Source organism: Elephas maximus, chromosome 11 (assembly GCF_024166365.1).
Source record: "Elephas maximus indicus isolate mEleMax1 chromosome 11, mEleMax1 primary haplotype, whole genome shotgun sequence".
In the NCBI taxonomy this organism is placed as follows: domain Eukaryota; kingdom Metazoa; phylum Chordata; class Mammalia; order Proboscidea; family Elephantidae; genus Elephas; species Elephas maximus.
The window spans coordinates 97,631,677-97,647,923 of NC_064829.1; the positions used below are offsets into that span (position 1 = coordinate 97,631,677).

Genomic DNA, 16,247 nt, shown 5'->3' on the forward strand with positions numbered 1-16,247 from the left:
GGAAGGGCTGGATATAGATGCCATAGTTGCCCTGTGACTCACCAGCCTCTTTACCCTACTCCTTCCTGCCTACAGGTGGTTCTTCCAGGAGTCAGACGCCATCTCGGTAAGAACAGAAGAGGCTCCCTCTTAATAACGAAACCTTAGTGGTAACTTCGTGTCTTAGTTGACTAGAGCCACCGTAACACAGATGCCACAAATGGGTAGCTTTATAGATTAAGAAGTTATTTTCTCAGTTCTGGAGGCTAAAAGCTCAAATCAGGGTCTCGGCTGTGTCCGTTCTTCGGACCCTCTCCTGGTTTCTGGTATCTGCTGGTGACCCTTGACAAACTCAGAAGTGATTGAGTTTAGGACCAGCCCTACCTTGAGTTGTCCTCATTAACATAACTGAAGAAAGCCCCCTGTTTTCTCACAGTCATGGTTACAGGAGTTAGGACTTCCGCATTTCTTTTTGGGGACACAGTTTAGTCCGTAACACCTTATGGCATACAGATGTGGCCGTGTTCTAGGTATTACAGCCTAATGCTTAGCACTCACCTCTGAGCAGGGCACTGTGCCATAACCCTACGAGTAGGTGCAGTTATTCGGGTTTTACAGCTGAGAAAATGAGGCATAGAGCGGTTTGGACTTGCACGTGCTCACCTCCTTTTCGGGAGGAGGTGCTTTTATATCTGCAGGCTTTGCAGGGTCTGCAGTGTGATGTCATTGGGTGCCGTTTAGGAGTCAATTCCGACTCACAGCAGCCCCGAGTGACACAGTAGGTGTGCCCATAGGCTTTTCTTGGCTGTGATCTTCATGGAAGCAGATTGTCAGGCCCTTTTTTCTGCAGTCACTGGGTGGGTTGGAACTGCCAACCTTTCGGTTACTAGCTGAGCACTTAGCCATTGCACCACCAGGGCTCCTTGCAGTGTGATGAGTGTTCTCTATATCCTTCTCATCACAGCTGAAAGAAACGGAGCCAAAGAGATGAGTTTTGATTCCTGGCTAGGCCACTTTTGACCCTAGGGGACCATTGTGACTTGACATGTAGATCAGGATGAGGCAAAGGCTGGCCGTGTATGTGTTGGGTGGGCCAGTCTCCCCTGCCAATTCTGGGCCAGACCCCCTAGAGTTTGGGGATTGGGACCCAAGACCCTGGGTTTGTAACCAGCTCTGAGCTGGTACTGACCAGGGGCACATGGAAGGGTGGCAGAGCTGAGAATATGGAACCTGGGCCTTTGTGACCCCAAGGGTGTTGGCTCCCCTTCCCCTAAATGTTGTGGCATCTGCTGTGCAGAGAAGAGATTGGGAGAGATTGAATGGCAGGGAATCTGAAAAGAGGCCAGTGTTGGGGGGCTGGGAGAGAAGCAGATGGGCTCAATCAGGGTTCCTGCAGCAGCTGCAGTTAGGGGCCCCCATGATTTCCAGCACTGGGTGCTCCAACTGCCCCTCAGGACACTGCCCTTCCCCCTCCCCACTGGGCCTTTGGCACCTGGGCATCTGAGGGGCATCAGAGAGGGCGCGGCTCTTTCTGCCACCTGACCCGAGGCCTGTGTCCTTCCCTAGCAGACCCAGCAGTTAGAGCTGACAGCACACCGGTGCCCACCCACCCAGGCCAGGGAAACCACTACCACACACATATTCACCAACTTTATAGCCACTTCACATCGCTTCAAGCAGCACTACAAGCCCGTGATCGCCTAGATTTTGCTGGTGTACGACAGGCCCTGTCTCTGGAACTCGGAGGAACCAGCGATTCTGGTTAGGCTGACTTGGCAACGCCCTCTTCAGCTACTGCCGCCGGACCCTGAAGTCGAACACCAGCTGCTGCTTACCTGGCTACTGCGGGCCTGGCACCTGCAAAGTGCTCCCCTGGCCCTGGGCCACCCTGGAGGGAGGTGTGCAGCAGGTGTGGGAGCTGAGCATGCTCAGCTGAATCTACTGTGACCCACCCATGGCCTCCCCGCAGCACCCTGAGGACATGCCCTTCGCCCACGACCTGTAGTGGCACGTCCTGACAGATGCATCAGAGGAGCTGCGTCCGTTGCTTGTCACAGTGGTGGTCAAGGGCCAGATGGTGCTGGAGGCAATGAAGGCTGGCTGGACCTTGGCAGACTTTGGCCCGCTGAAGTGCAAGGCCAGCCCTGCCCTCAGGTCCTGCTGGCACCCAAGCCCACAAGCAAGGACCTGATGTGCTGGCTGCAGGGCCCTGGGTGCCCAGGGAGAAGGTGGAGATGCAGCCGCCTGCCCACAGGCTGCATGAGGAGCAGTCCCTGCCACTGCCCTACAGTGACTCAGCCTGCAGGGAGGAGCCACCGAAGCACCATGCTAGGCCCCAGGCCCCGTGTGTGGTCACACTGAGACTGCCTAGCCTGGGCCCTCATGCTGGCACTTGGGGGACAGGGTGAAGGGAGACTGATACTTGGTGAGACAGGACAGGGAGTGTACGTAGGGTGGGCGCGAGTCCTTCCCCATGTATCCGCAGTCACAAGAGCAGAAGGCCTTCACAGGGAGCAGGCCACACCCTGATAGCCCAGAAGAGAGGAGTGTCCTCATCTCACCCCTTCTAAACGTATCACTGGCCAGAGCTTGATGACAGGGTGGCAGGCAAGAGCCCTTGGGGGAAGGGTGTGTGGTCAGTTCACTTCTCCCTGTATAGCAAAGGGGGTGGGCACGATAGTGCCCCCATCCCTCTGCCACCTAGGCCCTTGAAGCACTGCAGGCCAAGTGGGAAGACTCGTGAAGCACTCCTTTTTTTGGGTAAGGCTTTTTAAAAATGCAATCCTTTTACGTAGTACTTTATACTAAGCATTGCAGATAAACAGTTTGGCCCCCACAGCCTCCAGAACAAAAGTATGTGCCCCATGGGAGAATTGACCCCCACTCTGGTGTCTTTTAACTCAGTAATGTAATTAATTAATACAAGCTTACAAAGTGTAATCTTATATCTGGGGGAGAAGGAATATTTCCTTGGCACCATAAGGCCAGGAACAGCCACACGATGGTCACATATTGTCACAGGATGGTCATGCCCTTTGCGTCTTAACAAAGGAGTACGAGCAGACCTTAAAATTGGGGCTGCTTGGCATGATTGAATGGGTTAATCCCAGACCTAAATTGAAATTCTAAGTTAAGGTGCAGCTAGGTTTGAAGCCTGCCTCTGCCTTCCACATAAGACAAGGTGGCTTCGTGTGAAAGTTTTAATTGTTCGTGGCACAGACTGTAGAGACGTGGGCCTTAGCTCATGTAAATAACCTTGCTATGTCTTAACTGCTCTCAGGCAAGTCATCCTGTCAATCTCTGCTCATTCCCTCCTAGCCAGATGGGCAGTGTTCACATTACAAAAGGTTTCAGGTTAGCGCTGATTTAATCTCCTTCCTCACCAAGTGGCCAACTTTTACATTTCAAGGACTCCAACTAGGGTTGAACCAGTAGACCTACAGTTGGTCACTAAACCTGTGAACTAATCTACAGACCTTTTCAAATTTCCCCAGTATTCCCACTCATGTAGTTCCTCTGATCTGGGATCCAATCCAGGATCTCAGATTCCATCTAGTTATCATATATTGCCTTTCAGTTGTTGGGTGCCATCGAGTCAATTCTAATTCATAGAGACTATAGGGCAGAGTAAACTGCCTGATAGGGTTTCCAAGGCTGTAATCTTTACAGGTGATTGGGAAGCTGGCACAGGACCGGGCAGTGTATCGTTCTGTTGTACACAGGGTCACTATGAGTCAGAACCGACTTGACGGCACCTAACAACGTTTACAGGGGCAGATCGCCAGGTCTTTGTCCCTTGGAGCCACAGGGTGGGTTCAGACTGCCTACCTTTCAGTTAGCAGCCGAGCGCCAACTATGACGCCACCAGGGCTCCTTACATATGCCATCGAGTCAGTTCCGACTCATGGCAACCCTATAGGACAGAGTAGAACTGCCCCATAGGGTTTCCAAGGCTGTAAATCTTTATGGAAGCAGACTGCTACATCTTTTGGGGAGTGGCTGGTGGGTAGAAACCGGTGACCTTTTGGTTAGCTGCTGAGTGCTTTACCACTGCACCACCCAGGCTCTTTACATATATACCGACACGTATATACATACCAACATACACACGTATGGAACCCTGGTGGTACAGGAGTTAAACACTGGGCTGCTAGCCAAAATGTGGTCAGTATGAACCCACTCAGCCACGCTGCAGGAGAAAGACCCAGCAATCTGCATCCGTAAAGATGACAGGGCAAAAAATCATACGGAGCAGTTCTACTCTGTCACATGAGGCGGTTAGGAGGCAAAATCGACTCAATGGTGTAAGGACAAGTACAAGGGGAACAAACGGTACCTCCCCCTGGTGAAAATAGGGGAGGGAGCTCCCCTTCTCCGCTGCTGTCTTTCGAATTCATTTTAGATAACTTGTAAATTCTGTGTCTTCCTGGAAAGTGTGTCAGCGTAACTTCAAGTTTCTCATATACCTTCCTGTTTTTCATAGAAGGAGATTAGCATAAATTTAGGTGGCCCACCCTATCTCTGAGCCAGAAGGATTAGAAAAGTAACGTTTATCTTTAAAATATGACCGTAATGACTGTACCCCCTTACCTATTTAATGGTTAAGATTTTCTGTCTTTGCAATCTCTAGTGGAAAATCTGTGATGAATCACATTCTCGTTTAATGCTTATTCAATAATAAAACTTCCTTGTCTTTTTGCAGAGAGGTTTTCTGGGTTGGGAGTATGCCCAAAACCCACTGCTGTCAAGGTGATTCCAACTCATAGTGACCCCATAGGGTTTCTAAGGCTGTAATCTCTGGAAGCGGACTGCCACATCTTTTCTCCCGTGGAGCCACTGGTGGTTTCAAACTGCCAGCCTTTCAGTTAGCAGTCGATCGCTTTAACTGCACCAGGAGTAGATTTTGTTTTTAGTAACTTTTCCCCAACAGTGCCACCTAACAACAATATATGCAGTCATATTCCAAGCCTTATACACTCACACACAGCCACATGCACACATAAAAAAAAAACAAACCTGTTGCCGTCGAGTCGATTCCAACTCAGCAACCCTATGGGACAAAGTAGAACTACCCATAGAGTTTCCAAGGAGCGCCTGGTGGGTTCGAACTGCTGACCTTTTGGTTAGCAGCTGTAGCACTAAACCACTACACGACCTAAGTGTAAAACAAATGTCCATATATACCACGCTGGCAGCACAAACACACAGACCTGCCTGTGACTTCCAAGTAGGTCACCATCCCCACTGCAGGCCCAGCTCCCGCTCCCCACACACACAGGTGCACACAGTAAATCACAGGAGCCTGAGGAGCGGTGAGCAGTCGTGTTGGGATCAGGTGTCAGCTGTAAGGGGGTAGGGTTGGGATTACCCCAGGTTCTGACTCACACAGGGCCCCCCCAGGCCCTCAGGCAGCCCGGTCTCCAGGCCAGCACGCCCAGCCCCAAACTGAGGGCTGCTAGCACGGCCACAGCTCCGGCCAGCAGGGGCATCGCAGTGGCTGTGGGGAGAATAGGGGGTGTTATAGATTGAATTGCGTCCCCCCAAATTCTGTGTTGTAAATCCTAATCCCTATACCTGTGGTTGTAGGCCTACTTGGGAATGAGTTTTCTTTGTTATCTTAATGGGTTAATACAAGTAGTGTCCTGATGTGTGATGTATTCTAGTTACTATAAGCTGCAGTTAACTTCTGATCTGGGGCGGGGGGCTTACATAACGCACGTATAATTGGAGAACAGGAAGCACCGATGTTGAAGCTGTAAGTTTATATGTAATACTTCCAACCCCCAAAGACAAAGATTGGATTTATAAAGATACTGATAATAAAAGACAGTAATACTGAAAACTAAAAAAAAAAGTATTGGAGCTTTGTCAGAACCAATTTAAGATGGAGTTGTCAAAACATAATCCTGTCATAAATTAGGGGCTACCTGTATTATCGTAGGGTATGTCTTGAGTCAATCTCTTGACATATAAAAGGAACAGATGAAGCAAGCAGAGATGGAGGAAGACAGATGCTATGCTACCTGAAGATCACCAGGGAGCCAAGGAACAAGCTGAAAAGAGACAAGGACCTTACCCCAGAGCCGACAGAGAGAGCCTTCCCCTAGAGACAGCGGCCTGAACTCGAACTTCTAGCCTCCCAAACTGTGAGAATATAACTTTGTTTGTTAAAGCCATCCATGTGTGGTGTTTGTTATTGTAGCACTAGATAACTAAGACACAGTGTTGTGAGTTCAGGTCTTGGGGTCTCCTACCCTCCACCCCATCACTGAGGACCATCACCTGCAGGGGTGGCAGGCTCATGGAGGCTGTGGCAGGGGATCCCATGGGCTGGGGGCCGGGCTGGGGCCGTCAGCTGGTGGAAGAGGCCTAATGGGCAGGGGTCCGGGCACCCAGGGAGGCTGAGGGTCAGGGGCGGACGAGAGGAGTCGTTGCGGTAGAAAAGGGAGATGGTGACATTCCTGGGAGGAGAGAGAAGATGGTGGCATCCCCACCTCCCCCGTCCCCCAACAGAGTCTGGAGAAACCGAGGCAGAGTATGAGGAGAGTGGAGAAACGGGCCCCTGACTCCCACCTGTCAGGCTCCTAACATAAATTCTCCAGGCCCTGGCCTAGGCCATGCCCTCTGCTTGGCACACACCATCCCTCCTCTTGAGAATTCCACCCAGCCCATTGCCCTGGGGTCCAGACCATCCTCACCCTCCATCTTCCTCTGGGTCTCCGAGGTGCCTCTGGAACTCGAAGCCAAGGCAGGCGGCGTATGGTGGGGTGTGGCCATCATAGAGGCCCAGGGCTCCCTGGAGGGCCAGCAGGGTGCTGTCATGCTGCAGATGAATGTCCAAGGGCTGAGACCACTGCACTCCTGATGTCCCCATCCCCCCGAAACTTGCTTTTCCTGTCCCTCCTGACCCTGGAGGGGGTCCCACCGGTCACGTGTGATATTTTAATAAAGATTGGTCAAAGGAATGTAAAATAGGATTGGACAGCTCGATTAAACAGCCTGACCTTTCAGATGAGGCTTTTTTTTTTTCTCCATGACACCATCACCTCCTTCATCCCAGACGCTACCTCTAGTGATATGGTCTTAGAGTAGGGTTTAAAGATACGAGGTACTCAAGGCCGTGGACTGAGGTCCCATTGGGACCACCAGCTCTTCATCACCCAAACTGCCACCCCGTTTATCCCATCCCTAGGACTCACAGCCGAGTACATAACCATCTTGAGGGGCAGTCCCAGGCGCTGGACCCGAGAAAAGTTGGCGAGGATAGCATCTAGCAGGATCCCTGAGGGGGTGGGAACAGAGTACTGAAAAGCCCAGAGGAAGGCACTTAGGGCTCCCGGCCTCCCAGCCCCATACCTCACCCCCTGTCAGCTGGGCCTTCTCTGCTGCCCGGGGTGGGCCCACATGGGCCCCGATATCCAAAGCCGAGATCTGGGTGAGAGTTTGCAGGACATCCGGGGAGGCCCAGGATGGGAGGGGAAGACCGTGGGCTCGCTGGAGAGAGACAGAGAGAGGACGAAGAGACCAGGACATCCTGTGCTCTTAGGCCCTCCCAGCGCCTACGTGGCCACCATTAGCTATGGTCCGCTGCATTGGTGCTCCAAGATGTTTCCCCACCCCTCCTCTGAGCCCCTCTGGGCCTGAGTCTGGTTGGAGGAATTATGAGTTGGGCAGTGGTTATAGGTAATAATAATAAATTTTATATCATTTTTATTGTATAAAATATTTTATAGGTATATGTTGTGGTGGTTAGTTGCCGTCGAGTCGATTCCAGCTCATGAGGACTCCATGTGTGCAGGGTGGAGCTGTGCCATAAAGTTTTCTAGGCTGTGACCTTTTCCGAAGCAGATCTCCAGGTCTGTCTTCCAAGGTGCCCCTGGGTGGGTTCCAACCATCAACCTTCGGCCAGTAGTCGAGCACTTAACCATTTATGTCACCCAGGGACTCCTAACTTTGTATTAAAATATAGAAATTAAGTTTTATATAAAATAGGATGATTAATTTTAGAAAATATAATGTTATATAAAGTAGCCTAAATTATATGTTAATTATATATAATTCGTAATTTATAAGGCATCCCTGGGTGGCACAAACAGGTGAGCTCTCAACTGCTAGCCAAAAGGTTGACGCTTTGAACCCACCCAGAGGCACCCCCCAAAAAGAGCCTGGTGATCCTCTTCTGAAAAATCAGCCACTGAAAACCCTATGGAGCACAGTTCTACTCTGACACACATGGGTCACCATAAGTGGGAATGGACTTGTCAGCAACTAACAACAGTGATTAATAATTATGTCATTAGTCTGTGTGGTTATATATAATTAACATAATACAGTCAACCGGCCCTTATGTGAACCTTGGGCCAGATGTGTTTTGGAATTCACAGCACTGGGGGTTGTAGAAAGATCCTAGGTACAGGTACCACAGCCATATCACACACTCAGCGGGGTCTGGGGGATCCTCTGTGTAATATACATTCGTATTTCTGCCGGGAAATTAGCAATATCGGGTCGTGTCAGGTCGGCTTCTGCTGTAGGGTCGCTATGAGTCAGAATTGACTCGTTGGCAACAGATTTGGTTTTGGTTTTCTGCTACCAGTGTTTTGGTTTCTGGAGCTTTTGGGATCACGGAATAGCCGACGCTGAATTGCAAATGCGCAGCCACAAACCCTAGTGAGGCCTTTACTGTGAGCTAGGCGCTGTTCTAAGCCCATTTAATCATCACAGCCACCCCAGGAGGTGTTGATACAGGCATCACCATCTTCATTGTGCAGATGGGGAAGTTGAGGCGGGGGGTGGGGGAAGTAAGTAACTCACTTGAGCAAGCACTGCTAGTTAGGGGCAAAACTGGGACTTGAACCCAGGTGCCCTTAACCACTTGGCTGGGAAGACGTGGGGGCTCACCTGGCAGAGCAGCGTGTCCAGAACCTTCCATGCTCTGCGGAGTGGCTCCCTGACCAGCGACAGCCCCGTGGAGTTGCCCAGGTGCATCAGGAAGTCCTGGACCCACAGACCTGGGTGATCCTCCTGCCTCGTCCTCCCTGCCGTGACCTCCCCTCACCGTCTCCCTCCTCCAACCCTGCAGGCCCCTGGCCCCACCCACCGTCCAGCCCTCCAGGGCTGCCTGGTACTCAGTGGCCTCTGTGGTCTCTCGAAGCAGCTCATGGTAGCGAGGACAGCTGCGTGTGGGGAACCTCAGCAGCTGGAGGTGGGTGGGAGAAACTGAGGCTCAGAGAGGACAGCCACGTGTCTGGAAAACCACAGTGAGTCGAGGGAGCCAGGGCTACCGGGCTTCCTTAGTTGCCCAGTGTCCTCTGCCCCACCCCACCCCCAAGCAGCATAGGGAACAGGCAGCTCTCCCCTATCCAGGCGGCGGAGGGAAGTCCCAGAGCCCCCTTTCCAACCCTCCATCTTTGTGGCTGTGTGTCTCTGTCATTCTCCTCGTTTCTGTTTCTCCCTCTCTCCATTCCTGTCTCCCTCATGCCCCTTTCAGCCCCTCACCTTGTCCTCGGTGACGGGCACCGTGTGTACGGGGATCGGCCTCCAGTTGGACTCGGGGGTCCCCGGAGCAGCCTCAGGGAAGAGCCCGGCAAGGTTGGCCTGAGCACTCTCCAGTGTCCGGTCAAAATCCGTGCTGCGGATGTACACCTGGAAGAGGGGAGGGCATGGTGGGGGCCTTGATCAGGGTCCGAGGTCAGGTGTGTTGGCAAACCAAAAGCTTCAGATTTCAGTTTGGGGGTATGTTAAAGGTCATGAAGAGGGACTGAAGGCCAGGCATTTGGAGTCCAAAGCTCAGGGCAGGTTCTAGTGTCTGACCTTCCATATGTGAAGCTGGGGTCAAGGGTCATAGGTCAATGTTAGGAGCAGCCAGGTTAGAGATCAGAAGTTGGATGGACATGTTGGGTGAAGGGTGTCAGAGGTCAAAGGGCTCCTTGAGTTAATGAGTGTCAGAAGGAAGATCAGAATTGGTGGAGGGCTGGAAGTTAAAGGTCAAAATGAGGAGGGCGAGTTGGCAGACCTGAGATCAGAGTTTAGTGCTTGTCTTTTGGGTCAGAAGTTAGAGGTTGGGTGGACTGATCCCAATTGAGGGGGATGTTAGAAAATAGAGGAGAAAAGAAAAGGTCAGAATTGATGAAGGTTAGAGGTCAGAGGTTGGAGGTCAAGGGGGCAAGTTGAATTGATGAGGGTCAAAAGACAGAATCAAGCTTGGGGCAGAGGTCAGAAGATCTGGTTCGTGGTAGTGAGAAGGCAGAGGTGGAGTCCAGGAAATAAAGTCAGAGTAGGAGGTTGAAGGTCAGAGATCAAGATCAAGAGGGCAGGTTGAAAGGCAGCATATCAGAGGTACAAGCATCATGGGAGGTTGGGAGGTCAGAAGTATAGATTCAGTCAAGAGTCAAACAGGTGGAGTTCGGGAGGGTCAAAATTGATAAAAACTGGAGGTCAGAAGTCAGTATGGGTTCATTGGAGGTTCATAGGTCAGGTGCAGGTTAGGTTGGTGGAGGGGGCCAGAGGTAGATGCCCAGAAGGAGTGTTGGAGTCGGTGGAGGTCAGAGGTGGGAGGTCAGGAGGCTAGGTTGAGGTTCCTGTGGCAGTACCTCCTCCCGTCGGTACTCAGGGCTCAGAAAAGTCTTGTAGCGGCTCCTCAGGAAGCGACCCAGCTCCAGCTGCTGGCGGACCCCCTCCTGGGGACAGAGCAGACCTCAGCAGTCCCCTCCCTATCCCCACCCAACCCTTGCCCCCACCCTCCAGCTTCTTACCCTGGTCAGCTGGCCCAGACCACGCGGCCACAGGGTGGGGGCCGCCTCCTTGTGTGGGTCCGTGGGGTAGGAGGCCAATGGGGCCCGGTCGCCATGGCGGAACACCTGGGGGTGGGACCGGGTCAGGGCTGGACTGGGGGCGTGAGGGGTCAGGTTGGGGCAGGGGACACCTCACCAGAGCCACGAACACCAGGGGTCCTTCGGCCAGGGCCTGGGCCAACAGCCACAGCAGCAGCAGGAGAAAGCCGGCAGCTTGGCCCTGAAACCGTAGCCCAGCCATTTTCACACAGCCCAGACGCTGAGCTCAGCCCCACTGGCTGTGCCGCAGCCTCACCTGCTCATTAGCCTCTTCCTCAGTGGCCCCATAGGAGCACGTACCAGCATGCCTCACCCAGGAGCCACAGGATCCAGCTGCCTCACACCTTTGCAAGTGTTGGGAGACACAGAAACAGATGCAGGGAGAGAGGCCCCCCCACTACGCCACACATTCCAGACTCATTCTCTGTCCTCCCCATCTCCTTCAGTCTGTTCTTCCTTTTCTTGCCCCTTAAACATTGGGGGTCTTTAAGGCGCTCAAGGGCTCCTTGAAGATTGCACCCTCTTCCAGCACCACCCACAGCTGGCCAAAGCCAGTGTGGCCCGGTGGTTTAACACCCAGACACTGAAGTTAGGCAGGCTGGGTTCAAATCCCAGTTTCACCATTTACAAGCTGTGTGATTTTGGGCAGGTTACTGCACCTCTCTGTGCCTTGTTTTCCTCATTCACAAAATGGGAACGAACATAGTCTGTACCTCAGAGGGTTGCTTTCAGGATTGCTGCTGCTGTTGGGTGCCTTTGAGTTGGCGTAGAGAACACATGACAGAGTAGAACTGTCCCGTAGAGTTTTCTTGGCTGTAATCTTTAAGGAAGCAGATAGATCACCAGGTCTTTCTCCTGTGGAGCCACTGGGTGGGTTCAAACCACCGCTCTTTTGGTTAGCAGCTGAGTGCTTAACCATTGCTCCACTAGGCCGTCTTTGAGGAGTAAATGAGTTCAAATATAGTCAGCATTTAAAACAGGATCTTGCAAAGAGTAACTACTAAGTCGTCATGTTATTTATCGATGTGTAACAAATTTACCCCAAAACTTAGTGTCTTAAAACAGTAAACATTAATTATCTCTCACAACTTCTCTGGGTCAGGAATTTGGGAGTGGTTTAGCTGGGTGATTCTGGCTTAGGGTCTCTCATGAGGTTGTAGTCAAGCTATCAGATGGAGCTATAGTCATCTGACAGTCCTGAAAGCTACCCACATGGCTGTTGGTTGGAGGCCTCAGTTCCTCACGACATAAACCTCTTCATACTGCTGTGTAAGCAGCCTTACAGCATGGCAGCTGATTCCCTCAGAGATAGCAATGTCTTTTTTTGTTCTTTTTTATATTGTTGTTGAAAACATACACAGCAAAACATACACCAGTTCAACAATTTCTACATGTCCAGTTCAGTGAGACTGATTACATTCTTTGAGTTGGGCAACCATTCCTCCCCCATTAACATAAACTCACTGCCCCCTAAGCTTTCCATCTAATCTTTCAAGTTGCTATTGTCAATTCGATCCTATATAGATAGTTCTTTAAAAGATCACAGTACTCAAGGTAGACATTCTATACTAAAATAAAAAAAAGTTAACCTAAATTATCATTTGGTTTTAAGAAGACTTAAGGGAATATTTTTTGTTTAAATTTTAAAGATTATCTTAAGGCAATAGTTTCAGGGATTCATCCAACCCTCACAGCTCCAAGAAGTCTGGAGTCCATGAGAATTTTAAATTCTGTTCTACATTTTCCCCCTTTTGATCAGAATTCTTCTATAGCATCTTTGATCAAAATGTTCAGTAATGGTAGCTGGGCACCATCCAGTTGTTCTAGTCTCATGGCAAAAGAGGCAGTTGTTCATGAAATCAGTTAGCCACACAGATAGCAATGTCTTTTATTACCTAGGCTCAGAAGTCACAATCTGCCATTTCCACTATATCCTGTTGTTTTCATAGGTTGGCTCTGTTTGATGTAGAGGGGATTACACAGAGCATGAATACCAGGAAGTGAGTCACTCGGGACTTCTCTTGGAAGTTTGACTGTACAGTAGTGTTTGTTAAATATATAAAAATGTCTTCTCAGCTGGCTTCCTGAGTGCCGCAACTGAGCATCTAGTCTGATCCATTCTGATCCACCTGAGCAGCAGGCTCATTACATTACCAACAGAGCTCAGTCAGCCCCTTTGCCCCCTGACTCCCCATCTAGTGACTGCTCTGAGCTCCCTGAGTTATCGAGGACCAAGGCCTGGGATTGCCAGCTCTTTCTTCCTGGCTGAAAATCAGAATTCTGGTCCTCTGCTGCTTCCTTTTGAATCTCCAGCTCACTTCTACTTCTCTGTTCTCAAGACCTCCACCCTATTCCAGGCAAAGAGAAATTCAAAAATATATTTTATAATCTTTTTACTTTTGTGTATGATCCACTATGCATATATTTTGTATGTAGATACGTTGTTAGCAGCCATCAAGTCTGCACCTGACTCAGAGCAACCCCATGTGTGACAGATTAGAACTGCTTCGTAGGGTTTTCTTGGCTGTAATCTTTACAGAAGCAGATCGCCAGGCCCTTTCCTCCGCGGAGCCACTGGGTGGGTTCGAACTGCCAACCTTTAGGTTAGCGTCTGATCTGAAACTGCTTTGTGCCACCTGCTCCTTCAAAAATATATTTTGTATTGTCCCTCCCCTGCTCACAACCTTCCTTCCCATGTGTCGTGGATTGAATCATGTCCCCCAAAATATCTGTCAACTTGGCTAGGTCATGATATTCCCAGTATTGTATGACTGTCTACCATTTTATCATCTGATGTGATTTCCCTATGTGTTGTAAATCCTATCACTATGATGTAGTAAGATGGATTAGCAGCAGCTATATTGATGAGGTTTACGAGATTAGATAGTGTCTTACGCCAATCTCTTTTGAATAAAAGAGAGAAGCGAGCAGAGAGCCATGGGGACCTTACACCACCAAGAGGGCAGTGCCAGGAGCAGAGCGCATCCTTTGGAGCTGAGGTTCCTGTGCTGAGCTGCTCCCAGACCAAGGGAAGACTGATGCATCACAAGGACCTTCCTCCAGAGCTGACAGAGAGAGAGCCTAGCCCTGGAGCCAGTGAGTGCCCTGAATTTGGACTTAATAGCCTGTTCGACTGTGAGAGAATAAACTCTTCGTTAAAGCCATCCACTTGTGGTATTTCTGTTATAGCAGCACTAATTGACTAAGACACCAGTCACCTCAGTGTGATGTTCAAGGTCTGGACTCACCAGTCTCCTATGTCCTGATTCCAAATTCAACCACAGTGTGTGACATATTGTGCCCAAATTCTTCCTGCCCCCGAAGCCCCTGCCTGAGGTATCTCCTCTACCCAGAATGTCCTTCCCTCTCATCACACAAGGGCCTCATCACCATGGCCACCATTCTGGTCTCCTGGACAGCCAGCCCTCTAGCTCAGAGGCCCAGGAAAGGGAGAGAGAGGACAAGGGGTTATTCTGCTGGAGATCAATGGACATGAACTTCCAGGAAGTGAGGAGGGGTCCAAAGTAGGGAGGGGAGGGAGGCCTGGGGCAGGGCAGAGGGAGGGAGGGACAGGGGCTCTAACCTCAAACCCCCTCCCCCAGAATGTAACCCTGGCCTTGGCCGTATTCACCATCCTCGCCTCCATTTACTTCTTCAACAAGGTGAGTGGGGAGGGGGCTCGGGGGTGGGCAGTAGGGCCTGGACCTCTGTCTCTCTGGTCCCTATTTTGTTGTCTCGGTCTCTCTCTCTCCCATGTCTCTGCGTGTGTTTCTGTCTCTACCTTCTTCCCTCAGGCTCAGCACTGAGAAGACCACAGGACCCTCCCATTCATGTCTCTGGCCCAGACCATGACTCTGCCCTCTGAGGACCAATAAATGTGACTTAACCATCACATCCCACTCACCAACTGCCAGCCTGGACTCCTGGGTCTGAGGGAGGAGGGGGCTGAGGGCTTGGACTCCCGGGTCTGAGGGAGGAGGGGGCTGGGGGCCTGGACTCCTGGGTCTGAGGGAAGAGGGGGCTGGGGACCTGGACTCCTGGGCCTGGGGGAGGAGGGGACTGGGGGCAGGATGCCTGGGTGTAAAGGAAGAGGGGCAGGGGGCCTGAACTCTTGGGTCTGAGGGAGGAGGGAGCTGGGAGCCTGGACTCCTGGGTCTGAGGGAGGAGGGGACAGGGGTCTGCACCCCCGAGTCTGGGGTAGGAGGAGGCTGGGGACTTGGACTCCCAGGTCTGATACTGGGGGCAAAGGTATCTAAGCTGGATTTAGAAGAATGAATAGGAGTCTGTGAGGTACATCAGAGAGATGGAAGGGCATTCTAGATGGAAGTAACTTTGGGTGCAAGGACCCAGAGGAGAAAGAGCAGTGCAGATTCCCCAGCTGGCACCAGTACAGATTGCAGTGTGTCAGACTTTTTTCTCTCTGAGCCCTAATTTTCTTTTGGTCAGGCAAAGGTGAAACTCTTTGTCTAATGGGCCCTGGAGGATCATAGCCCAGACTGCAAGAGATGAAAGACATGAATGGTCTTTTAAGCTGCCAAAGGGCCTGTACTTACCGTCTTCATCATTATCGTATTGTTTCACACACATCTTCCTCTTTTCTCTTCGTAGCTAACTTCTACTCAGCCTTCAACCCCCGCTGCCAACTGCCCTTCCTAGAGAAGTGTCCAGACCTTTGGACGGGCAGTCTGTTAGCTCCTCACTGCTTACAGGCCCCTCCCCACCCCTGGCTCCATCGCCAGCAGGCGTGGTGAATGCCCTGGGAGTCACTCCAGCCTTTGGTTGAATTCACCCCACCTTTTTCTCATCTGGTGCCACGAAGCAATGTCCTTTAAAGTCAAGATCCGAAAAGTCATGTGTCCCAGGGTTTGTGGGAAAGGCGGGGCTTGTGCCAGTTCTTCAGGCATAATTGCTAAGAGCTCCCCATTTAATTCTCAAAAGCGGCTCGATTTGGAGGAGAAGGTATACTTACAGGAGAACTTGGATTTCCTGGGTGGTGCAAACAGGTAATACGCTTCGCTGCTAACTAAAAAGTTGGAGGTTCGAGTCCACCCAGAGGTGCCTTGGAAAAAGACCTGGCGGCCTACTTCAGAAAAATCAGCCATTGAAAACCCTACGGAACAAAATTCTACTCTGACACCATGGAATCCTAGGGAGTCGGAGTTCAGCCCACAGCCACTTTTTGTTGTTTTAAATTGGAGGCCTTGCTTGCAAAACTCAGAATTACCACATGGGGACGGTGTTGGACTATTTTCTGAGGCACAGCCGGTGGTCGCGAATTTTGAGCTCTGGAGGAAAACGTTGGTTCCTACCAAACCAGAATTCTGAAACGTTTCAGGGTGGGGGAGGGTAGGTCCATAATGCTAGCTCCCTACTCCCTCCCTGGGGCTTCCTCCCCTTCTGGACCCTCACCCCAGCCTCCTGCCACTCCCCTCCAGT

The 16,247-nt window shown here is 51.1% G+C and overlaps 2 protein-coding genes and 1 non-coding gene across 3 annotated transcripts; 2 read left to right on the forward strand and 1 right to left on the reverse strand.

Moving 5' to 3' along the window:
• The first annotated feature begins 75 nt into the window (after positions 1 to 75).
• SMIM47 (small integral membrane protein 47) lies at positions 76 to 14,738 on the forward strand. Its single transcript, XM_049900630.1, has 5 exons — positions 76 to 106; positions 13,729 to 13,907; positions 14,191 to 14,318; positions 14,414 to 14,473; positions 14,606 to 14,738. Exons 2-5 carry the CDS (start codon positions 13,850 to 13,852, stop codon positions 14,615 to 14,617), a joined length of 258 nt encoding a protein of 85 aa, XP_049756587.1. The 5' UTR covers positions 76 to 106; positions 13,729 to 13,849; the 3' UTR covers positions 14,618 to 14,738.
• LOC126086358 (small nucleolar RNA SNORD88) lies at positions 1,389 to 1,490 on the forward strand. Its single transcript, XR_007519452.1, has one exon. It is a non-coding gene; the product is annotated as a small nucleolar RNA SNORD88 (small nucleolar RNA).
• Positions 5,361 to 11,019, reverse strand: ACP4 (acid phosphatase 4). Its single transcript, XM_049900631.1, has 11 exons — positions 10,909 to 11,019; positions 10,734 to 10,838; positions 10,572 to 10,658; positions 9,478 to 9,624; positions 9,080 to 9,178; positions 8,881 to 8,976; positions 7,341 to 7,473; positions 7,179 to 7,261; positions 6,678 to 6,802; positions 6,262 to 6,440; positions 5,361 to 5,476 (listed from the first exon to the last, which is right to left on the reverse strand). Exons 1-11 carry the CDS (start codon positions 11,011 to 11,013, stop codon positions 5,361 to 5,363), a joined length of 1,275 nt encoding a protein of 424 aa, XP_049756588.1. The 5' UTR covers positions 11,014 to 11,019.
• Positions 14,739 to 16,247: the final 1,509 nt, after the last annotated feature.